The 25,834-nt window shown below is 39.2% G+C and overlaps 1 protein-coding gene across 13 annotated transcripts in view; it reads left to right on the forward strand.

Annotated features, from left to right (window-relative positions):
* Positions 1-25,834, forward strand: part of LOC144003913 (adhesion G protein-coupled receptor L3-like) — a 202,490-nt gene that overhangs the window by 87,979 nt on the left and 88,677 nt on the right. For all 13 annotated transcript variants that reach the window (XM_077500622.1, XM_077500620.1, XM_077500621.1 and 10 more), the window contains one exon: positions 8,506-8,719. In XM_077500622.1, the coding sequence (XP_077356748.1) occupies positions 8,506-8,719 (214 nt within the window). The remainder of the gene's footprint in view (positions 1-8,505; positions 8,720-25,834) is intronic.

The raw sequence follows: 25,834 nt of genomic DNA on the forward strand, positions 1-25,834 counted from the left end.
TCCGCCTAATACCGCCCGCTGCAATCCGAGACGGAGTGGTCATAAATGGATCACGTCCTCCACTTATTAGCGCCCCCTATTGGTTTCTGTGCAAAAAAACAAACAAAAACACTGCCAGAGAATGCATTCAAAGCGATCACATTACTCAGATGATATTCGAATTTGCCGGCAAACCGAGTAAACCGAACTTGTACTGCAACGAGATGAACATTCACGCTAATTGTGATTGCAGAGAGACACCCATTCACACTAATGGGATTATGTCTTTAAAAAAACGGCATTCTTATTATTGCGCCTCAAAATCATTGAAACAAGAAAACAACAGAGAAACAAGAAGCATTCACACATATTGAAACTACAAGGTATTATATGCCGGGAAAAATACATATAATGTATTACAAGTAATAGATAAAGAATTTAGGAATATTATAAAGTGGTTTAACGCCACATGTTCTCCCCGTGCCCGCGTGGGTCTTCTCCGGGTACTCCGGTCTCCTCCCACATTCCAAAGACATGCATGGCAGGTTAATTGGGCGCTCCGAATTGTCCCTAGGTGTGCGTGTGTGTGGATGGTTGTTCGTCTCTGTGTGCCCTGCGATTGGCTGGCAACCAGTCCAGGGTGTCCCCCGCCTACTGCCCAGAGCCAGCTGAGATAGGCGCCAGCAGCCCCCGCGACCCTGGTGAGGAATAAGCGGTCAAGAAAATGGATGGATGGGTTTAACGCCAAAACACTGTCTATAAATACTATTAGTAAAAACAGATTTCATGTTGTAGAAATATTAATGTTGAAGCAACACTGACTGTGCAAGGTATAGAAATAAAAAATAAACTTTCTAGGTATTATCATTATTGATGAACATTTTAACACGGAAAGCACTTATAGAATATGTCGAATCTAAGATATCCCAAACCGTTTTACACGAGCTTAAAGAATCAAGAATGCTTTGTTATTGTTATATAATTGATTGATTGTTCCATATCTGACCTATTACACTGAACCCATTTTCCTTTTACAGAAATGTGCTATTCGTGTCGTGTTTGGATGCGGATACAGAGACCACACGAACCCAAGATTTATACAAATCAAAAAAAAAAAATGAATGAATTGATGGAGTTTATCTGCCTTAAAATAATTTATAAAGCCGATCATGGAATTTTACCAATTAACATGCAAATCAAATAAAAAAAAATACAAATAAAAAAATAAATAAAAGAAAAAAAAATTTAAAAAGGGAAAGTGAGTACAAATTAAGAGGAACATATTTTTATACAGAAAATACAGAACAAAACCTCAAGGTGTCAGTTTGTGGAACAATCTGGATTATAAAACTAAATCATCTCAGTCCATTTGTATTTAAAAAAAAAATGTATAAAAGCTCAATTACTAGAAAAATATATATAGCACAAGGTCATGATGTTGAATCATTTTGTTTAATTGTTGACTTGAAAGCATTTTGACTTCTTACTGTCATTTATTTTGTGTTTATTGTTTTATCATGTTTCACTTTTTTTCTGTCCCCTTTCCTTTCTTTTTTAAAGAATAAAATAAAAATGTTGAATTGAATTGAATTGTGAGAATGTTGGGAGACGAACATTTCACGTTAATCGCCATTGTTGATAGATTTTGCATGTCCATACTGCGAGACAAATATTTACATTCTTGCAATTCAGCATCATAAATTTATTCTGGGGTGCTCAATTTTAACTATAATATTGCGTTCAATGTATTTTTTTCCTCTTTTCTTTCTCAGTTTAAGTTCATTTCTCAGCATTCCTGTTAGCTTGTACGCTAGCGCACGGCGTCGTCAAGAAGGTGATCCAGTGTCACCATGGCAACCATTTGCAAATCCGACAATTCCGTAATTCTGATTTACACTCCGGTCAAAGTGTGTGGTCACAGCCGCATCTCCGCGATCCGCTTCTAATTCCACCTTGCATCCTCTCAAAGGCGTCCTTGGATTTGCCTAATTGACTTAATTAATTAAACAAATGATTCATCCGCACGCCGGTATTTGAAAGCGGAGGGGGTGCAACCGAATTTGTTTGGAGAGCCCAGTGAGGCGTGCCGTGTTGTGTTGTGACAAGCAGGTGACTCTCCAAGCGCGTCGCGGCAACGCGATTGGGCTTCCAAAAATTATTATTTTTTTTTTCACGGCTTCTTTCCATCGCGCGGAATAAAGCCATCGGCCAAGCGTTTAACGACAATATTCTCGAAAATATTTCCGCGACGGCCAGGCATGCGATTCATCCACGCCAGGATGAATTCATCACATGCTGAAATCTGCATGCCGATGTTATAAATGTCACGACGAGGCCACACGAAGCGACAGTGGGGGGGGGGGGGGGGGGGGGGGGGGGGGGGGGGGGGGACGTCTGGGCTTGCGTAGCCGCTGACAGTTTGCCCTTGAAGAGGCGTCACTTTGAAGACGCTCCCTTCTTGACGGGAATTCACTTTAATCCCGGGCATGCTTCAATTGATCCTTTCGACGACTCACTCAGAAAAGTCTTTCAATATTTTGGGGGATTATCATTATTGATTTTTTTTTTTTTTTCCCTCTCGCCCTGAAGACACACGACACATAAAAAAAAACCCCACAAGTCCATGCCAATATATGTTTTTATCTGGTATATTATAACCTGAGAGTGATTTATGGTAGGTGCTGCTGTTTTGGTGTGCAACAGTGTTTGAATGTGTTTTAAAGTTCTCTTTTTCATGTTAATCCCTAACCGCCATATAACAAACTTATACACCAGAGGTGTCCAAACTTTGTCATTTGAGGGCCACATACAGAAAATCAGAAGGACGCAAGGGCCACATCATGTTATGAAGAGAAATTGTGTTTAGTCCGAAAAATTCTACAAGTAATTTATTTGTGGCTTTTGCATATTTAGAAAAACGCTCCAGTATATTAACTAATTTATTTGTAATATGGCAGTTGGGCGATTATAATTTTGGAATTTTTCATTTTTGTTAGTTTTTATTAGTTTAGTTCTTTAAAAAATACTTTGTTTTAGATTAGTTTGTTAAGTTTCAGTATTATTAGTTTTTTTTAGTTTTTTTTTTATGTGTATTACTTGTGCGCAATATTTAAAAAACAGCATGGCAGCAACATCATCTTTTGGTGCTTTTCTATTGGCTGCCGCTAGATGACGTCACTTCTGTGTGACACACTTTAAAACGTCATCATTCCGGTTTATATCAAAATAAATCTACTAAAAAAATTACATTTAAAATCATCTCCAAAGGCTCATGCATTAAATTAATTACCAAAAGACTAAAATGAAGGACATGTTTACTATAATTATAGTTGGTTTTGTAAACATAAAATGTAGTTTCAGTTAGTTTTCATTTTTTTAAAAACGCATTTTCGTTTTTATTTTATTTTGTTAACAATATTGTTTTTTGAATTTTAAGTTTTAGTTAACTAAAATAACCTTTAATGGCACTGATACCCTCCCTTCTTACTTTGATCATCTCCAAACATTTTTGTTTTTTTGTTTATTTTATTTGAACTGAGTCAAATGCCATTTTTAGCATATGTCGCGGGCCACTGAAAAATGGACGGCGGGCCGCAAATGGCCCCCGGGCCGTCGCTTGGACACCACACCACAGTTTGAGGAATACAGTCTTGTACATTAAAATCCCACTTCCCAATAACACCTCCATTTGGCACGTCACCTACAAATCCCTTCTGTTTTTATGCCCTTCTATAATGGATGCAAAATCAATACCGGCTTGATATTTGGAGTGCGGGAAAAATGGCCCCCGTGGCCCGCCGCATCTGTTGTCACCGTGTTACATCGCCAAATTGCTGTCACAAGTCGCGGTCCTCGCGCGATGATTGACAGCAGCGTGGCGGGTGGCGGGATGGGGTTAAACACCTGCGTGTTTTATAGGCGCCTCGCGTATATATCTTCCCGGATAAATGAATTAGCATCTCCAGAAAGCGCTGAGTGATGCCGTTTAAATCGCTCCTGCCCGCGGGTATCGGCCCGAGCGGTGTTTAATGAGGACGGGTATCGACGGCGAGGCGAAACGAAACGGCGAGCGCTGCGAGGCAGGTGGTTCTCATCGTGCACGGGCCGCCTGACCCAATTTGGGACTTTTCACTTCATAAGCGTCACCGTCAAATCAATAACAAGAGATGTTTTTATCATTTGCGTTTGCATCAGTTCGACCCAAATATGGATTCCTGGATATATATATATATATATATATATATATATATATATATATATATATATATATATATATATATATATATATATATATATATATATATATATATATAAAGTACGGTTATCAACGGGTATCGAAGTTATAGCAAAATATAAGTAATATAGTAGTATGTGTGTGTGTATATATATATGTATATATATATATATATATATGTTTAGAGATGGGCGAGTACGGATACCGGTGTATCGGTATCGGGCCGATACCAGCCTTTGTTCAAGTACTCGAGTACCCGTGAAGCCGACGAGTACAAGCGACCGATGCTGGAGACATTGAGTGAGTCCTCCTTGCCTGTAGCTGGCGCCACCCTGCAGCAGTTTAACACCATGGCAAATCCATGAGGATCACTTCCTGTTTTGACATCAATACTTCAAAATAAATACTTCAAAATTGTGAATCCTAAACTAAAAGAGCATTTTTGTGTTTTATTTTGAGTGTTAACGCTATTGGAGAGTGACCGTGCTGTTTTTTTTTTTTTTTTTTTTTTTTTGGTCAAAATTAAAGGAAGTATTTTTATTAAAAATATTTTTAGTGATGTTTTTTTTTAATTTATCAAATGTACTACTGGTATCGGCACTTGGTATCGGTAAGTACTGAGGGTATCGTATCGGTCTGAAAAAAAGTGGTATCGAACATCCCTATATATATATATATATATATATATATATATATATATATATATATATATATATATGAAATAAAATAATAACAACTAGTATTATTAGAAATTCTAATATGAATAAATTGTTGCATACTTAGCTTATTATTATGATGCGATCATGGAGCAGCCTGTTCTGGCGTGCAGTATTTCTATTCCTTTCTTTTTGACACTTCAGTTGCTGGCTAATTTTCTGCTCGGCGTAAAAGCCTTTTGAGAGTCGCGTTGCCCGAGGCCAAATGTAAACATCATTTACTTGGGAGAACAATTTGCCTGAACTGTTTCTCACTTGGAGATAAATAATCCCTCATGCATTATTGAAAAAGCGCAGCATTCAAAAGGACCCCTTCGTTCAAAGTACTCTTGCAAATGAGCTACTTCGGTTAATAATGCCGCAAACCAGGAAGTGGGTGTGACGGGCTCCCATTGGTCTAATCGAATCCGATGAATCACTCGCCTTGGGGGCGGGACCCGTCTGGATGTTTGACGTGTCGAATCAGCTCCCCACCGTCTTTGTCTTCCATCGTTCTTCCATTAATTCAATGAAGTTTGTTTTAAACACACACACACACACACACACACACACACGCACAGGAAGAGTTAGCTTAGCTCGCTACGTTTTACGTATTACTGTCGTAATGTACTCATAACTGTAGCCGACGTGGTTTTCGGTCGTAATTTACTCATCATAACGGTTTCGATCACACCACAATGATATTCTGGAAAATTCTGTGAACGAACGTTCTCTGTCACAAGTTAGCAGCCCAAGTTAAAACGTAGCTCCGCCCCAACATACAAAGCTTGTCTCTACGTCACGATGTATCACTTCAACATATTTCCTTGACACCAATGTTGTACTCTCCTACTAGACAGGGCTTCGGTGCCATTTTGTGGGATGTTTCAGAAAGGACACAAAAAAATGCAACGAGATGAACATATTAATATAAGTGTGCATGAAATGTGTGGGTGATTACTGCAGTAAAACTGAAATTGCTTTTAAACATAGCCGGGTCAAATTGACACATTTTCAAGTTGAAGAACTACAAATTAGTTTTTTGCTGCAAAATGTCTTGTGAATTTAAAATGTTCTATATTTTCAATTAAAATGTTTAGGTTACTAATGTTTTTGGAATATTAAGCGTTGGCGGGTCAAACTGACCCATTTCAAAGTTAACTCTTTGACTGCCAAACATTATCCAAAAAACAACCCCGACAGTGGCAGCTGATTTTGAGCATTTTGGATCATCTTTCAAGGCAAACAAAATATTGTGCGCTACGACTACATTGCTATAAAAAAAAAAAAAAAGTATGTTTCTACCTTATTCCGTTGTTTAGTAATCACCATTTGAAAATAGGTCATTTGAGTGACATAAGCGGAAATAGAAAAAAACAAAAATAAAGAAAACATGCTTTTTGTGAAGATACGTTTTTTTGCACATTGACTCTGACGCTAATATTTTTTTGTTTAGTGACACTGTGAATTAGAGTTAAAGTGACAAAGACTTTGATCATTCACGTCGCCGTTGACAACGTTCGATTTCATCAGATTGAAAAGAGATACAATGCTGCCATCTGCTGGCCATAGTTAGTGGGTGTTTTTGGGATTCCACAACCCATTGACCAGGCAGCGCTCCACTGCCAATTGATAAAAATACATAAATCAATAAAAATAACTTAGTAAACATCAATTAACGTTTATGGCGGCATTCATTAGGATTTTAGCAGACGTCATTAAACGTTTTTGGCGGCCAAAGAGTTAAAGAACTACAAATGGTAGAATAGTATTTCAGGATGAAACTTGACGAAAATGGTTTATTTGAAATATCTGCAACGGAAGTGGTTTATAATATTTACCGGGATGTGGTTTTATCATAAAACGTAGCCTGGGTCAAATTGACCCGAGAATCTTGTTGTTGTTCTTGAGAAACCAACCTCACAGGAGGCTTAATAAAATTATGAAAATGACAAAATGAGGCAAAATGGTGTTATTCAGCCGCACATCCTCGTCCAGAAATTCCAATTTTAGAGAATCCAAATGATGGCTGACCTTAACGTCTTCTTGACACGTTTCCACATGAGACTAAATGAAGTGCAAGGCTCCTATTTCATTCATAATGACGATCTTTTAAATGTCATTGTAGCTTCCACTTAGTTGAGTGGTAATCAGCACGGAATCAGCCCTTGATCCTTATTAACGAAATCGAGAGTCCCACTTGGGAGGGACATTTTTTGGGGGGAGGTGCAACATTTCTGTGAAGCGTCACCAGTTCCTGTATCTCTGCGCATGCAGCCCATCAATCAAAGATGTAATTACACGACAGTTGCAGGCTAGCCGGGTAATCGGAGACATCTCGCCTCTTCCGCCGGCTGTGTGGTGCCAATGATGGCAGCCTAACGGCTCTGATGTTTTTTTAATGATCATGTTGGGATTATGAAGTGCTCCAATTTTGACATTTGCGGAGCTGTAGAGATGGAATGTATTATACTTTTTTTTTTTTTTTGGGCTTCCAAAGCGGGATGAAATATAGGTCTGAAATTGACTTTTTTTTTTTTTTTCCCCAAAATTGACAAATGCTAACCAAATATTGTTCTGTAAAAATCAAACAAACAAACAAACAAACAAAGTTATACAGTATAACTCGACAGAGACGGCAACCATCCAAAATAATTCAGTGGTGTACAAATTACTGCAATATACTCGAGGTGCCTCAAATATTTTGGTTATTTTGATAACAGAAGTATGGCAAAAACAAACAAACCGTATTTTCCGCACTATAAGGCGCACCACATTATAAGGCGCACCTTCATCGAATGACATTTTAAATATTTTTCCATATATAAGGCGCTACAGTAGAGGCTGGGGTTACGTTATGCATCCATTAGATGGTGCTGCGCTAAAGGGAACGTCAAAAAAACAGTCAGATAGGTCAGTCAAACTTTATTAATAATTAAAATACTAAATTAAAATGTAGTAATATTTATTACAAACCAGCTTTCTGCCAATTCCATTCACTCCCAAAATTAATAAACAGCTGTTTTATTATTTTCTCTGAGGGAAAGTATTAGTATTAGCTAGCATGCGCATGCGCGTCACCGATAGCGTCTTGACAGCGAGACCTGTTGCGGCTCAATATTGATTATAAGGCGCATGGTCAGCTTTTGGAAAAAATTGAAGGCTTTTAGGTGCGCCTCCTAGTCATGAAAATACGGTAATATAAAATAAAAATCATTCTAAAAGCAAATACAACCTTTCACTTGTCACTTCTCAAAGTACCACTCTCGGCAAAGTTTGTCCCAACAGCATTAAAATCACCATTAAGCGTCAGATAATTGATGGCTTTCATTGTCTCCCTTCCCGAATGAAGTGAGTCCAATTATTGGCGAGCCGCCATGTTTTCAATGACGAGCGCAATTTGCGGCCTTTTTCAAATGATGAGTAAAACAGAATGAAATGACACCATAATGAGCGCCTTCTTTTGCCGGAACACCTCACAAAAGTGCCTTATTTTTAATTGGATTTCACCAAATTCCTCCACTGTAGTAACTTGAAACAGGAGAATGAGATGAGCCACTTGCTGCTTCACCTCATCTTTTGTCCTCCCCCGTGCAGCCTTCAGCCGCGCTCCCATCCCCATGGCGGTGGTGCGCCGGGAGCTGTCGTGCGAAGGTTACCCCATCGAGCTGCGCTGCCCGGGCACCGACGTCATCATGATCGAGAGTGCCAACTACGGGCGCACCGACGACAAGATCTGCGACGCGGACCCGGCGCAGATGGAGAACACCAGATGCTACCTGCCGGACGCCTACAAGATCATGTCGCAAAGGTACAGACGTTTTTTTTTTCCTCTTGGCAGTGGACCAATCATCATGTCTTTATTTTTCTTTATTTTTATTTGGTATCATATGGTGATTTAGAGATTCTTTTCAAAAGCCATTAATGCCCAAATTGCTGGCAAAAAAAGTGAGGACACCCCAAAGTGAAAATGTCCAATTTAGCCAATTTGCCTCATCGTTTACATTACATCTTAGATGTGAATGTTAAATTTGGAAATTACAATGCATTGTTAACCATGTAGCAGACTAACAGCTAAGCTAACAAGGCTAGCAATATGCTCCTGGTTGTTATGAAGTTTATGTCCTTTGTCAGCTCCAAGCTGAGGAATGTACCCGTGAAATACAATTCTGCTTTTATTTTGTTGTCTAAAATGCTAACATTTGGCCTAGTTAAATCAAGCTTAGCCAGCTAAGCTAACAAGGCTAGCTATGTGCTCTGGGATGAAACGTAAAAGAAAGAGCTAATTTAGGCTATGGTTATGAAGTTATGTCCTTTGTCAGCTTCAAGCTGAAAAAAAATGTACCTGTGAAATACAATTCTGCTTTTATTTCGTTGTCCGAACCAGCTAAGCTAACAAGGCTAGCAATATGCTTTGGGATGGAACATAAAAGAAAGAGCTAATTCAGGTTATGGTTATGAAGTTTATGTCCTTTGTCAGCTCCGAGCTGAAAAATGTACCCGTGAAATACAATTCTGCTTTTATTTCGTTGTCCAAAATGCTAACATTTAGCCTAGTTAAATCAAGCTTAGCCAGCTAAGCTAACAAGGCTAGCTAATTTAGGTTATGGTTATGAAGTTATGTCCTTTGTCAGCTTCAAGCTGAAAAATGTACCCGTGAAATACAATTCTGCTTTTATTTCGTTGTCCGAACCAGCTAAGCTAACAAGGCTAGCAATATGCTTTGGGATGGAACATAAAAGAAAGAGGTAATGCAGGTTATGGTTATGAAGTTTATGTCCTTTGTCAGCTCCAAGCTGCGAAATGTAGCAGTGAAATACAATTCTGCTTTTATTTTGTTGTCCAAAATGCTAACATTCACCCTATAAATCAAGCTTAGCCAGCTAAGCTAACAAGGCTAGCAATATGCTTTGGGATAGAACGTAAAAGAAAGAGGTAATTCAGGTTATGGTTATGAAGTTTATGTCCTTTGTCAGCTCCGAGCTGAGAAATGTACTCGTGAAATACAATTCTGCTTTTATTTCGTTGTCCAAAATGCTAAAATTCGCCCGAGTTAAATCAAGTTTAGCCAGCTAAGCTAACAAGGCTAGCTATGTGCTCTGGGATGGAACGTAAAAGAAAGAGCTAATTCAGTCAGGAGCAGGTGGTTCGTCATCATGCGGGGAGCAAGCTCGCCTCTTTTTGCCTTTTCTTCCATCTGATATTTGCTTTCCTCGCACTTAGTCGTCTTTTCTTTCATCCTCTGCTCCTGCACCGTGGCTTTTTTTTTTCTCACCCTCTTCTTTTTTTCCTTCATCTGCCCGCGTTTAATTGGCAGGTAGGAGTTGTGATGCTTTGTGGCCCGAAGCAACTGGGTTCATACTCCTTCCTCAACACTTTCAGAAGTTTTCTGGCAAAAAAAAAAAAAAAAATCAGTGTTGAAAAATCTCCAAACAAAAAGCTAAAAGTCGTCGTCAGAAAAACTGTACAAGCAATTTGAGCTGAAGTTTAGTTAACTAAGTCCCGTGAGGCTTATGTGAATCCGCTAAAAACAAGAAAACACTAACAGCTAAAATGGGTCCACAAGTACTTTTTGTGGGGCTACGACGTGCATGTTGACTATTGAAACTAAAAAAATAAATAATCACAAGCTTTATTTTGAGCTCTGCGTTTTATGGCAAACCCCAAATGTCTGTCTTCCTGTTTGTTTTTGAGCATAGGCTCTGAGACATTTTTTTTGTAGTCATGACAGGTCAACCAAATTTTACGTGGCTCCAAGGGCTCAATTTTCAGGGTAAAAAAAAAAATTCATGGCAAGTCAGAAAACTTGTGCATGACACATCAAAAAAAATCTTAAGGCTATTGAACTTTTTTTTTTTTTTGTTCAAGATTGATTTTGTGATGTTTATGCCATACTTACTCTGACATCCAATCGACAGCACGAGCCAAAAAAGTCTTTATGTTGTGCCCAAAAAGCTGTTTTGATCTCGAATCAAATCAGGATTCTGTTAGTCATTGAAGTGTTTTACCAATCTGAATTTCACAGACAAAATTGTGTAGGATGATTATATTCGTCTTTGTCGGTAAGCGCTTACATTCCCGTTCATTAACTCATTCACTCCCACGACATTTTTGCTGTTTTACTGGATTTTGACAGATTTTGCAAGGCCTATAGAATATTGTGTCCTATTGCTATAAAAACATGGAATCTACATCTTCTTTCATCTGTTTCCATTTTGCATCAATTAGCATTAGAATATGGCTAAGTTTCATCGTTATTCACAAATCTGTTTAAAATAGTGGGGGAAAGAGCTTTTTGATCTCTTATACTCTGCTGCCATCTGCTGGCCGTTTTCGTAATAGCCATTACGTCAAGCGTTCTCATCAGTTCAAGAGGCTTCATCAAAGCCAAAACTTATAAATACATTTTTGGGAGCATGGTAATATTGAAAATAGAACGTATTTATACGTCTTTGGGAGTAAATTAGTTAATATAAATGTCAATGGCGGCAAATGAATCAAAGTGGCACCTTGACTTTGAAGTTCAATTTGTTTTGTGACCTTGCTGTGTTTCCTTAAAAAAAAAATTGCATTTTTTTACTTCAAAGTAGGCCATGTGGCTGAATATTCATGGCGTGCTCCGTCGTCATTCTGATATGGAAAAAGTCAGCAGGTGGTCGTGTTATCCGGAGGGATTCTGTTGGATTTCGCTGCATCTTTGCACTGTTCACCGCAAAAGATGAGTGCAATTGTGCAGTCGTCGTAGTTCCTGCTTATAAACAGGTTTTCTGAAATCTATGCACACGCGCCGTGGCCCAAATAATAGTTGATCTACTTCACCAATAAACACCTCACCTCAAACAGACCCCGCCCCCCACTCAATCCGCCGCAGGCGTTTTCTCGTTATTTCTCCCGCGCACGCTCTCGAGGGTTTCAAGAGTGGCCTCCGCCGCTCTCCTGTGAGAGCTAATTATGCCAGGCTATTTTCTGAGCGGGCGTGCATGTCGATATCGCGCAGCGGGGGGAAGAAAAAAAAGCTCTCCGTCACCCCCGCGCCACATTCTTATTCATGAGTCTTAATTCCGTCAATGGCCTTCGCGACCACCCGACCGTGGTTGTTCCTCGCCGCGGTGGAGAAAAAAAAAAAAAGTGCTGGTCGCGGCATAAAGGAACGCGACTTGTGTAGGCCCCGCCCACTCCCTGTTTGCTTTGGACATGTTGAAGATTGCTGCCTTAAAGCACTTTGTGTCCTTTCAGAGTGCTGACATAGTCCACAAGGTACGGAGGATGGAGGGGGCAGCTTTCTGCTGAATTAAGGCTGCGCACTATTCTCTTTGAGATATATATATATATATATATAGTGTCAAAATTAGTGTGTTAATTTTGAGTTCATTTAAAATTTCTTTCATGTCGCTATTTTTATTTTTTTTTTTACGTGCGATTAATGACCACCATTTACTTGGAAAACCTGTACTGGAGGAATTCCAGTCACAACGTTTTGGGGTAATAAATGTAATAATAATGTATATATTTGTGGAGACTGGTGTCTAGTTATATTTTACAATTTAAAAAATGTACATAATTTCATAAGTTACTTCATGTGAAATGTTCGATAGCAATTTATATATGAACAGAAAAATGCCACTGAGCTGTCACCAACGTCCTACATATACTATTTTGCCATCTGGTGGCAGAAAAATGACCTTGACACAAATCAAGATCACACTCATTTTTTTACAGTACAGTACATCTTTTTAAATTTCGATGACGGAAATATGCAGCCATATTTCTTTTAGGTTATCATTTTTTCCCCACTTTTATGTTAACAAGAGTATGAAAACCTAGAAAAAAATATTGTATTGTCCATTTTAGAACAGATATAAAATGTGCGATTAACCGTGAGTTATACATTTAAGTCATGCGATTAATTCCGATTAAAAAAAATGTAATCACTTGACACCCCTAATACATCCATTCGTCCGTCCGTCTGTCCGTCCGTCTGTCCGTCCGTCTGTCCATCCATCCATCCATCCATCCATCCGTTCATCCATCCGTTCGTCTGTCTGTCCGTCCGTCCGTCCATCCATCCATCCATCCATCCATCCATCCGTTCATCCATCCGTTCGTCTGTCCATCCGTCCGTCCATCTGTCCGTCCGTCTGTCCGTCCGTCCGTCCATCCATCCATCCATCCATCCGTCCGTCCGTCCGTCCGTCCATCTGTCCGTCCATCCATCCATCCATCTGTCCATCCATCCATCTGTCCGTCCATCCATCTGTCCGTCCAGCCATCCATACATCCGTCCGTCCGTCCGTCCATCTGTCCATCTGTCCATCCATCCATCTATCCATTCATCCATCCATCTGTCCGTCCATCCATCCCTCCGTCCATCCATCCACCCATACATCCGTCCATCCATCCATCTATCCATCCATCCATCTGTCCGTCCATTCATCCATACATCCGTCCGTCCGTCCATCTGTCCATACATCCGTCCGTCCGTCCATCTGTCCATCCATCCATCTTTCCATTCATCCATCCATCTGTCCGTCCATCCATCCGTCCGTCCATCCATCCATCCATCCATCTATCCATCCATCCATCCATCTGTCCGTCCATCTGTCCGTCCATCCATCCATACATCCGTCCGTCCGTCCGTCCATCTGTCCATCTGTCCATCCATCCATCTATCCATTCATCCATCCATCTGTCCGTCCATCCATCCATCCATCCATCCATCCATCCATCCATCCATCCATCCATTTTCTGAATCACTTATTCCTCGCAAGGGTCGCAGTTATATTTTCAGAACGATGACGTAAAACATGAAACTCTACTATTGTTTTTCCGCAATATCTGAAGCTAGAGAAAACCTCAGATTTTATTTGGACTTTCATAGTTTTGGAATTTCCCTCTCATGCCCAAGCGGTTAAGAAAATGGATGGATGGAATCGATACCTTGACAAAGTACAACAACCTGCCTGTGGAATCCGCCGCCCGTGTCAGGACGAAACTTTCAAGGATCATTGTTGAACTTTTCCTTGAAAATGAATAATCAATGAAGCCAAGCGGCTCGCAAACTTCTTCTGACGTGCTTCTTCTTTGGAGGAAGACGCGTTGGACGGCGTTAGTCGGAAAAATGGCGCGAGGCGCTCGTCTACGCGGAAACGCCGCGTTACCGGGCCGTCTACCTTCCAGGATGTGACGCTTACGCAACCTAATAGCGGCGGCTGAAAATAAATTGGAAAAAAAAAAAATGAAGCGTGGCTGTCAGATGCTTTTTGATGATGAAGGATAGCGGGGAGTGAGTGGCGGCGCCGGGCGGGAATCGTGTGGACCAGAGAGAGGCTTGAAGCCCAGATCAAAGATGGGTTCATCTGAAAGCGACGCTTCCCACTCCGTGTCGCCCGCTGAGGCCGCCGCCGCTGTCGCCGTCACGATCAGCCCGTCACCTTGAAAAACTTGATGGAATTTGCTCGACATCAAACTCCAAACGCGGCCATCACTTGATTATTTCGGAGAAATTGTGTTTTGATCTGTGTTAACACAACCCGCGAAGTTGAGTTGCGAGTGACCCCCAACTTGCTTGAGATTTTCAAATTATGATCCGTCGCTCAGGTGGATTTGCTTGTTTTTGTGTTGCGAGCAAAAAATGCTCACAAGCATTTTTTTTTTTTTCCCCACAGTGTTTTGCCCAATTTCTTATTTCTAACGAAAGTGTGCGTTTTGAAACGAAGCGGGTGATTGATTTAAAGCTCTGCGCTGGGCCCAAACTGCCACCAGATGGCACCATAGAAGTACTATTGCTATATTAGCAAGATTGTGAAGGCCGAACTGCAAATATGTGCAATATATGTTCAACCAAAGGTCTCTGGATTTTATCATAAAAAATAAATAAATAATAATAATAATAAGAATAGCTTCATTAGTCAATATTGGCATAAAATTACTGTTAACTACAATTTCTTTGATGGATTTAAAGGCCCAGTCTGCCGGTTTGACTCTGGAAAAGGCACTTTTTAAATACTGGATTTAAACAAACAAACTGCTTCTCAATTTACAGATCTGGGCTTTTCTTAACGTGTGAGGGTGATTTTGTCCTAACCAAGCCTGTATTTTGCCATTTTGTGTTTGTTTCGTAAACAGCGGGACGTTTCTGCGGAAAGACAGTGTTTACGACCCTCCAGCCAATCGCAGAGCGGGGGCGTGTCGCAAACGGGGCCGGGCGGATTTGCCGGCTGCGTGACGTCACTCTCGCGGAGATTTGAAAGCACGCACGGATTATTTTTTTTCACTCACTCATTCACACACGTAAGCTTCTGTGAGTGAGTGAGTGATTGAGTGAAAAAACAAACAAACAAAACAAACACAAAATGGCAAAATGGCAAAATATAGGCTGGGCGGGTGAGGGTTTAGGACAAAATCACCACCAGAAATGAAGACAAGCCCTGATCTGTAAATTGAGAAGTAGTTTGTTTGTTTAAATCCTGTATTTAAAAAGTGACTTTTCCAGAGTCAAACCAGTAGACTGGCCTTTTAAATAAGATAATGAACTATGACAAATAATAATGTTTGGCATATTTACGCAGTTTTTCTTTTTCTTGCTTCTATTTTGCTTGGCCTTGATTAACACATTCACTGCCAGCCCAGCAAAAATGCATTATTTGACGTCTTTTTCCGTCAATGGCAGTCAATGACTTAAGATGAGATGTAACCAAAATTGATGGATTTTTAAGGAACATTTGCCTCAAAAAGAAAAAGAAAAAAGGAGGCTGCAATATAATCACAAAATATATTGGCACATTGTGTTTAACACATTCACTGCCAGCCCAGCAAAAATGCATTATTTGACGTCTTTTTCCGTCAATGGCAGTCAATGACTTAAGATGAGATGTAACCAAAATTGATGGATTTTTAAGGAACATTTGCCTTAAAAAAAAAAAAGAAAAAGAAAAAAGGAGGCTGCAATATAATCACAAAATATATTGGCACATTGTCTTTAACACATTCACTGCCAGCCCAGCAAAAATACATTATTTGACGTCTTTTTCCGTCAATGGCAGTCAATGAGTTAAGATTAAGATGATTGAGATGGTCGGCGCCTCATCGATTGGGACAAGGCGGGAATATTTGATTGTTGCTCTGTTGTATTTATTTGGAGGGTGAGGGGAGAAAAAAAAAAAAAGAGTTGGGGAGGCGCATCCGTCGCTCGCATCTGGTGGAAATAAGAGCGGATTGTTATTGTAGCCACCTTCATCCCTTTTGTACATGTGCAGTAATTAGTGGCTTAACACCCTCCCGCAAGCTAAGCTCTGCGCGCTTGGTGGTGCGTTTCGGGGAGCTTGCGAAATCGGCCCCGGAGATGGACACGGGGTGTTTCCATGGTGACCGCAGCTGGAGACGAAGAATCGGCGCTTAAAGGCAAAGGGGAGTGAATGCGAAAGGGAGATTGGACTCGTGTGAGTGCGTGTTTGCGTGTGCGACTTTGTGATACACTGCATTTATTGATTTGTGTGTGGATTGTAATACAGTACGGAAAAGGGAGTCCACCTCCAACTGCCCAAACCGGATATTTGCCCAATCTTGGTGGCATTCTGCCCTCGCTAATCTCAAACTGGGTGCCACGACGACTAATGAATTGGTTCATATGAGGGCTGGGAACCTCTGGCTCCCTCACGATACGATCTGATATGCGATACAAGCCTCGCGATTATGATTATCTCACGATATGACGAAACCGCGATTATCGATATATTGCTCAGGTAGTAAATCCACCATAATTTACGATAAAAGTAATCGTAAAATAATAATAATGTAAATAAATAATAAATTAAAATAAAATACTAATAAAATAAATAAATATCAGTAAATAATAATAATAAATTAATAATAATAATAAAATTTTAAAAATGATAAAAAATAATATTAAAATTAAAATAATATAAATAAATGAATATATATATATATATATATATATATATATATATATATATATATATATATATATATATATATATTAATAATAAAACAAATACATATCAGTAAATAATAATAAATAAATAATAATAACATTTTAAAAAATGATAAAAAATCACATTAAAATAAAAATTATATATATATATATATATATATATATATATATATATCTGAAATAAAGAATAACAAGTAGTATTATTAAAAATTCTAATATTGACACATAATAAATATACATATAAATATAAATAAAAAATACAATAATAATAAGAAGAAGAAGAAGAAGAAGAAGAAGAAAAACTAAGCTCATGAGTCTTCTTCGCCTGAAGACTTTTGTCCATTTCCCCGCCACTCTTATGAGGCGCGCCCCCTAGAGGCCCGCCAAATAACTACTCAATAAGTCATGAACAATGGAGCCGTTATAGTGGCTGTGTATTAACTACAAATTTTGCGATACTTGTGCAGGCGTATTGATAATCTACCGGGAGACAAAGTATCACGATTCATTGCGATGTCGATATATTGTCACACTCCTAGTTCATATACTGTCGATTCGTAAACTATTTACGAATAAAATAATCGGTGAATAAGTAAAGTAAACAAATAAAATACAGAATAAAAAGCAAAATGAAAGCAATCGCAAGGAACAGACGCTCACACTGAATGAGCCGGTCACTCAGAGGCCACACCCCTCAAAGGCACACACTACATTCAGTTCCATTTATGGAAACAAGTCAAACTTCGTCGTGGGTTCTTCACCTCACACCTTGCAGGTCGAATTATCATTTCTCTTTCAATATGTGTCACGTTAATATTCATATCACTGCGGTTGCTGAAAAATATGGCCTCCCCCCACCCCCCACCCTCGTCCTCTTCCCACCAGAATGAGATTAAAATGGGCCTACGGGCCGGGGAGTCCCAAGGGGCCCTTCTTGGCTTTGGAAGATAAATCAAGCGTCAGCAGCCAGATAGGGAGCGGCGTGGTTTGTTGGCAAGAAGAGAAAAATTCATCCCGGAAATCGTAAATCATTAGATGGGCAGGCCCCAGCGAATAAGCCTCACCCGCCAAACAAATCGATTGGGGAAGTTATTGCGCATTCCGTCGCCGCCTCCTCGTACAGGTGCTCCCCAGAGTTTGGATTTACATGCGCATAACGGGGAAGTTCCACTGGCGGGGAAGTATTCAAATGAGACGGATGTTCTTGCATATTACAAGCAGCGGGCTCTTCTTTTGTATTTTTATTTTTTTTGCATGGTGGAAAATTGTCATTACGTTGCTGTGACAGCAGAGCGCGCGCCGTTTATTTACGCTCATGCAGAGGAACGAATAAGAGATGGAAATTTTTTTTATTTTTGCTTCACTTTCAATTGTATTTTTGTGGTTTCAAAAAATATTGGTTGAATGTGATTTAATATTGTGGTTTTTCATCTAATATTTTGGGATATTATTCTTTGGGTTTTTTTGTGTCTGTTGTTTAATATTGGATATTCTTTCATATTAATATATTTTGAATCTAGTATTTTAATATTTGTGTTGTTTTCTAATTATTGTGTATTTTTAATACTATTTAATTTATTTGATTTAACTATTTAATATAAATTATTATTAATATTTTTAAAAAAAATCTGCAATTATTTTAATGGGTTGTATTATTTTCATTGATTTAATATTTTCCTTTTTCAGTTATTATTTGTCTGATACTTTTGTTTTCGTTTCAATAGACTTTGAAATCTGATCAGCTGGATTGTCAGATATTTTGCATGTTATGAAAAATTGGTGATCGGCTGTAATATCAGAATTTGCCGATTGATCCATGATGTCATTGATCGGAGCCACGATCCAATCCACCTCAAATAATAAGCGTTGACTATACAGTGTGTAAAAGAAAAAAAAAAGAAAAAAAAAAAAGGTTTAATAGATAAATTGGTCCATCTTCTGATTTGATCAATAATCTTTTTTTTTTTTTTTTTTTTTTTTTTTTTTTTTTTTTTTTTTAAACTCACCCATCATTGATCGGCTACAAAATCGTGATTGTTTAAAGCCTACTTTTCAATATTTGAAATTTTTTTAATCTAGTATTTGTTTCAATAGTTTTGTCCAATATGTTTGAATTATTTTCTAATAATTGTGTAGTTTCTCTCATTTTTAAGCTATTTCATATTTTTGAAACTATAATAAGACAGTAAAAATGAACTTCTACACTACAATTGAGAAAGAAACAATCATCTTACAAAAAAAAATATATGAGGCTTGGTAATGGACCGCTTGATGCAAATACCGAAAGACGCCATGTAAATATGAACGCCACATGCTTACCCAACATTATTTGTTATTTTATATTTTATGGATGGATGCAATATGATATTAACTTGTGCCTATTTCAACGTCCCTCCAGAGGCCGGTGTTCCAATTCTGCGAGCTTATCTCATGACGCACAAAATTAGAGAGCAGGATGCAAACATCTTATGAAAGCCACTAATCTGCACCAATGGCTGACAAGGATTAGGCTTGTCGAGACTCCAAAATCCAAACAAACAAAATTATAGGACAAGTCGACTTTTCAAGCACACAGGAAATGGCCGATTCTAAAAATGGTCGCTTCAGACCAAAATGGAAGACTTCCTGTGTTTTGTTTTGGGTTTTTTTCTAACGTTGCACGGTAGGAAATTACCATCATTGATCATTGTTATTGTTATATTATTTCACATTTGGTTAAGTAGCTACAGCAGTGGTGTCCAAATTAGGGCCCGGGGGCCATTTGCGGCCCGCCGTCCATTTTTCAGTGGCCCGCGACATATGCTAAAAAATAGCATTTGACTCAGTTCAAATCAAATAAACAAAACAAAAATGTTTGGAGATGGTCAAAGTAAGAAGGGAGCGTATCGAAAAACTGGTGCCATTAAAGGTTATTTTTGTTCACTAACACTAATGAAAAAAATAAAATTCAAAAAACAATATTGTTACTGAAATAAAATAAAAATGAAAATTCTTTTTAAAAAAAGAAAACTAACTGAAACTACATATTATGTTTACAAAACTAACTAAAATAAAACTAACTATAATTATAGCAAACGTCCTTGGTTTTAGTCTTTTGGTAATTAATTTAATGCATGACCCTTTGGGGATGATTTTAAATGTGATTTTTAGTAGATTTATTTTGATATAAACCGGAATAAAGACGTCGCCAATGGTGTTTTTTAAATATTGCGCACAATACTACACATTAAAAAAAATAAAATAAAAATAAAACTAATACTCTAACTAAACTAAAACTAAGCATTTATTAAAGAACTAAAATTAATAATAAAAAAAACTAACAGAACCACCCTGAAAACTAATTAAAACTAAATAAAACAAAAAACAAAACTCAAAACAAAATAAAAACTAAAATGAAAAATTCCAAAACTATAATAACCCTACTGCCATATTACAAATAAATTGATTTATATACTGTAGCATTTTTTTCTAAATATGGAAAAGCACAAATAAATGATTTGTACAACTTTTAGGACTAAACACAATTTCTCTTCATAACATGATGTGGCCCTTGCGTCTCGTTTCTGATTTTCTGTATGTGGCCCTCAAATGAAAAAGTTTGGACACCCCTGGTATATAATATTCTTAACGCCTATGTCTAACTTTTTTTTTTTTCTCATCTTCTATTTCCTCACTATTGCATGTCGTATCGAAACTTGATGTAAAACTTGTGGAAGAACATCTCCTTAATTGATGAATTCCTTGAAAGGCCTTGCTGTCAGAAAGTAGCACAAGAGTTCTAACTTGTAACACTAAGTTGGGTGTGCGTGCGCGCGCGCGCGCGTGTGCGCCGGGAGACAGGTAGAATGAGAGAAGATGGATGCGGCGGCGTGCAGCTGGGAAAGATAATGAATGAAGTAGACCGTGGGTGGCGAAGACCATCACGAAAAGCGTAATGGCTCCCAACAGAGGGACGAGGATATTGACCCGTCCGTCACTTTTCTTCTCCGCGCCCGCCCTCTTTTTCCAAATAAATACAACTCCTCACAAGCGTGTGCGCATCGCAGCACAAACACAAACCGAAAAAGACGGGAGGCAAAGGCTGCTTTTTTGTTTGCTGGTTTTGACGCGGTGCTTTCTCGTCCAAACAAAACACACGAGGACCACCCGCACCCTGACAGCAGAAAGATTCTTAAAACACAAAAGTGTTTGTTTGCTCAAAATATATAGCGTGGCCACAACATTAGGCACACCTGCAGTGACATGAGAGGTGCTCATGTAAAAGAACAGGCAGTTAACAATTTACAGAATTTGATTGTTGTAGTGTTAATTTTACCCGTATTTATCCGTAAACCCGTATTTCCAAAATAAGAACAGCATTTATTGCTATGTTTACTTCGCGAGTCAAATATTCATGTTCTATTAACTCGTTCACTCGCCGCCATTTTCACATTTCACAATCCCGTTCGCTCCCGTCTGTTTTACTGGATTTTGACTGATTTTGCAAGGCCCACAGAATATCGTGTTCTATTGCTATAAAAACATGGAACCTAAGTTTCATCAGTTTTCACAAATATATTTAAAAGTCAAAGCAATTTAGCTTTTTTTCTAGATGGCCCTGGTTGCTCTCATTTGCTCTGCTGCCACCTGCTGGCCGTTTATGTAATAACTACCATTTCTGCAACCGTTCTTTGCAGTTGAGAGGCTGCATCAAAGCCTTCTGTATGCTCTAGCATGAAAAAACAAAAAAACGTATAAATACGTCTTTGGGTTACTTAAAACATTAAAAAACGTATTTACACGTTATTGGGAGCAAATGAGTTAAAAATGTAATCGTTTGACAGCTCTCCAAAACTGTTTGCTCGAAATATATAGCGTGGCCACAACATTAGGCACACCTGACATGAGAGGTGCTCATGTAAAAGAACAGGCAGTTAACAATTTACCCTAATTTGATCGGTCCATCATCAATGGTATGAGATATTTAACGAGCGACATGTAGTGTTAATTTTATCCGTATTTATCCGTAAACCCGCATTTCCAAAATAAGAACAGCATTTATTGCTATGTTTACTTAGCGAGTCAAATATTCATGTTCTATTAAGTAACACATTGCCCATTCATTGCTTCAAACATGTCATGCCATGTCATCCGGGTCATTTTTTTTTTTTTTTTTTTTTTAGCACCACCACGACCCACTCATGATGAGTCCGCAACGAGCCATTTGAGAGCCGCTGGTGTCGAGCCGCGCCGGACGATTACAGCGATTACAGTTTGTGCTTACATGCAGCTCTGCTCCTCGGCGCTGCGTCGTCGCTTGTCAGCTGGCGGCCTGCGCTCTAATCTGCCCGACGACAGAATAGGAAGGGGGTGGGGAAGCGAGTCGGGCGCGTGTATTCAAAAGGAATGGACTGTGGCCAAACCGGGGGGTAGTCAAGATGGCCACGTAATCCGGAGCTAACGCCATCTGACGTCAAGCGATGGCGGCGGTCCAGAATTATTATTGTACAGTGGAACCTCTACTTACGAACGTCTCTTCATACGAAATTTTCGAGTTACGAAACACCTCAACGGGAAAATATTGCCTCTTGTTACCAAAGAAATTTCTCGATACGAAATTGGTAAAAATACATTACCGGACGCAACATACTTTCGGCTATGGCTATTAGCTACCATTGGTATCGATGAGCGTCGATACGAGATCGGCGTCTATGCAGCGTCCTCATCATTCATCCCGCGGCCCATGAGGTGTTCCCAATTTGTGCAAAAATTCAAACAATTGGTGATTGATGAAGGCACAGTCAGTTTTTAATTGCGACAAAACGGGCCTTTTTTGGAAAAAGATGCCTTGCTATACCGGAAGTTTCAGAATTTGTTTAAAAGAATCACTCAGAAAAAGTGTTCTTGGACATTTTCGAAGGATTGTTTTTTGTTGTTGTTGTTGTTTTTTGTTTTTTTTAAAAAAAGCAAACATCCTTGGATCAGTTCTTTACAAAACAGCATGCAAAAAAAAAACACTTCTGAGAGAGAACATGAACCAAAGAGAGCAAAAAAACGAAGAGGACAGCAGTTAAAAAGCTAAATGACCATCATTTTTTTTATTTTTTGTTAATGACATTATGCACGGCTCTCATTTATTGTGCAATAATCTAATTGTAACATGTATTTGTTACATGTTTTGATGCATTTTTATGCTTGATAAAACATTTATGTCTGAATTTTGGGAGGCTTGGAACGGATTAGGGCATTTACATGGAAATGCGTCTCGACTTACAAAATTTTCTACTTAACTCATTCACTCGCCGCCATTTTCACGGAAGCAGTCCCGTTCACTCCCGGCTGTTTTACTGGATTTTCACTGATTTTGCAGGGCCCACAGAATATTGTGTTCAATTGCTATAAAATCATGGAACCTATCAAAAGAAAGATTAAAGTCTCTTCTTTCATCAGGAAAAAAAAAGTATGTTTCTATCTGTTTCCGTTTTGCAGCAATTAGCATTAGAAGAGAGCTAAGTTTCATCAGTTTTCACAAATCTATTTAAAATTCAAAGTCGATGGCCCTGGTTGATCTCCTTTGCTCTGCTGCCACCTGCTGGCCGTTTGTGTAATAACTACCATTTCTGCAACCGTTCTTTGCAGTTGAGAGGCTGCATCAAAGCCTTCTGTACGCTCTAGCATAAAAAAACAAAACAAAACAAAAAAACGTTTAAATAAAAAAAAAAAAAAAAACGTATTTATACGTTATTGGGAGTAAATGAGTTAAGAACTTTCTTCCGGAACCAATTCATTTCATAAGTAGAGGTTGAGGAACTGATGTCCTGTCATGCACCACAATGCTTTCTCAGAATGTCAATCAAAATGTGGAGTTAATTTGACGCTGAAGTCTAAAGGGAGCTCTTGTGTCACGTGACTTCTCTTTGACCACATTTGGGAACCAACGGCAAAAGAAAAAGCAGACCTTTTACGCGGCGGCGATAAAGGGGATTGCGCATGTAGGTCAAGATGAAGGCTTCTGGATTAAAGTGCGCAATCATCCCATCGGATACACACGATGTTGTTTAATCCCTCAAGAGGAACTTATTACAACCCGTGATTGCATTTTGGTCCCAGTTTAACAACAAGGAGAAAACGCCGACATGACATCCGCCGCCGCCGCCGCCGCCGCCGCTGCCCATGATCTGCTGAGCTCTCTTGGCCCTCGGCTTTCAATCCGCTCGCCGTGTTTCGTCAAAGGTCTAACTGGAGTCCACTCCGGCCCAAATGGGCTGCGAGGCGGCCACGAACTCTTAATTGTCTCTCACTCACGATCATCGTGAGCCCTTGTTTACTCGACGGGCGTTTTACTGCACGCGGGGAATGAACTCTTCAGGGGATGAACGGAGGTGTGGCGTCCCGGCTTCGGTTCACGCAAGCCGTAAAAGCGAGACACTTGACCGACCGTATCTCATTACTGGCTTGAAATTAGATGGGCTTCCTCCACCCCCTCTCATCGGTTCGATTGATTAGCGGGGCAGCCAATCAATGTTAATTAAGGTGTAGAGAATCTTTTAATTGTGCGGTATGAATCATTTGTGTCAGACCTCCGCCTTGACCTTCGCGAGCGGCCGTCACGTCACTTGGAGGGGAAATAAATACCGTTCCGTATGTTGCAAGATAATCATGGGCTGCAAACGAGTATAGATTAGAAGAAGGCCGATCTCGCCGCATTGATACAAACGGAAGCAGCAATCTCGTTCCTTGCTCGGTAGAAGGCGGTGAATTATTGCCGACCTGCAAAAGACAAGGAGCGCTCAATTATACAACTCGTCATGTGCGCAAAATAGAAGTAAGAAGACTGGCGCTTACCATTTTGATTACGTCGCTTCTATTGTGGCTCAAATGAGAACAACTGAGAATCTCTGCCATATGTCATGTGCTGGAGGTTGGATCCCAAAAGACACAAATAAGATTTGAACTATTTATTCACATCGAGAGAGGCGTGGAACAAACTTGACTCGATGAGAAACAAAGAGAGTTGCACAGAGAGACAGAAGTAATAATCCGACAAAGGCGCACACTTCTCAGGAGGCTTGCATAGACAAGGAATCGATCTGATTGGTTGTGGCTTGACATGTGGGTAACAGGACTGACATGGAATTATCTGATTGGCTGTTGACCAAGTAAAGAGATTAACTCATTCACTCGCCGCCATTTTCACAGAAACAGTCCCGTTCGCTCCCGGCTGTTTTACTGGATTTTGACTGTTTTTGCAAGGCCCACAGAATATTGTGTTCAATTGCTATAAAAGCATGGAACCAACCAAAAGAAAGATGAAAGTATCTTCTTTCATCAGGAAAAAAAAGTATGTTTCTATCTGTTTACGTTTTGCAGGAATTAGCATTAGAAGAGAGCTAAGTTTCATCAGTTTTCAAAAATCTATTTAAAATTGTAAGTAATTGAGCTTTTTTTCTAGATGGCCCTGGTTGATCTCCTTTGCTCTGCTGCCCCTTGCTGGCCGTTTGTGTAATAACTACCATTTCTGCAACCGTTCTCTGTAGTTGAGAGGCTGCATCAAAGCCTTCTGTATGCTCTAGCATAAAAAAACAAAAAACAAAAAAAAACGTATAAATACGTCTTTGTGACACTTAGAACATTAAAAAAAAACATATTTACATGTTATTGGGAGCAAATGAGTTAAAGATTCCTGACATCACATAACAATCACATAGCCTAAAACCAGATGAAACTAGACGCTAGTTACATCAGTTCAAAACAGACACTTGATCTCACAGTCATGAACCCAAACTTAACCCTGGCGTGACCCCAGACATGACACCCATAGATTTTACAAGAGCGTACCATTTATTCATTCAGGCAGGGGCGGTAATACGATTATAACGCCATCATTCGATGCACGATCTCATGTCATGATATTGTTGGATGAACTTTTCATACAGAATCATGTAAATAATATGACCTTATCAATGTTGTTCATGTGCGACCTTGTTGTGTGTTTCA

This window comes from Festucalex cinctus, chromosome 16 (genome assembly GCF_051991245.1).
Source record: "Festucalex cinctus isolate MCC-2025b chromosome 16, RoL_Fcin_1.0, whole genome shotgun sequence".
NCBI lineage: Eukaryota > Metazoa > Chordata > Actinopteri > Syngnathiformes > Syngnathidae > Festucalex > Festucalex cinctus.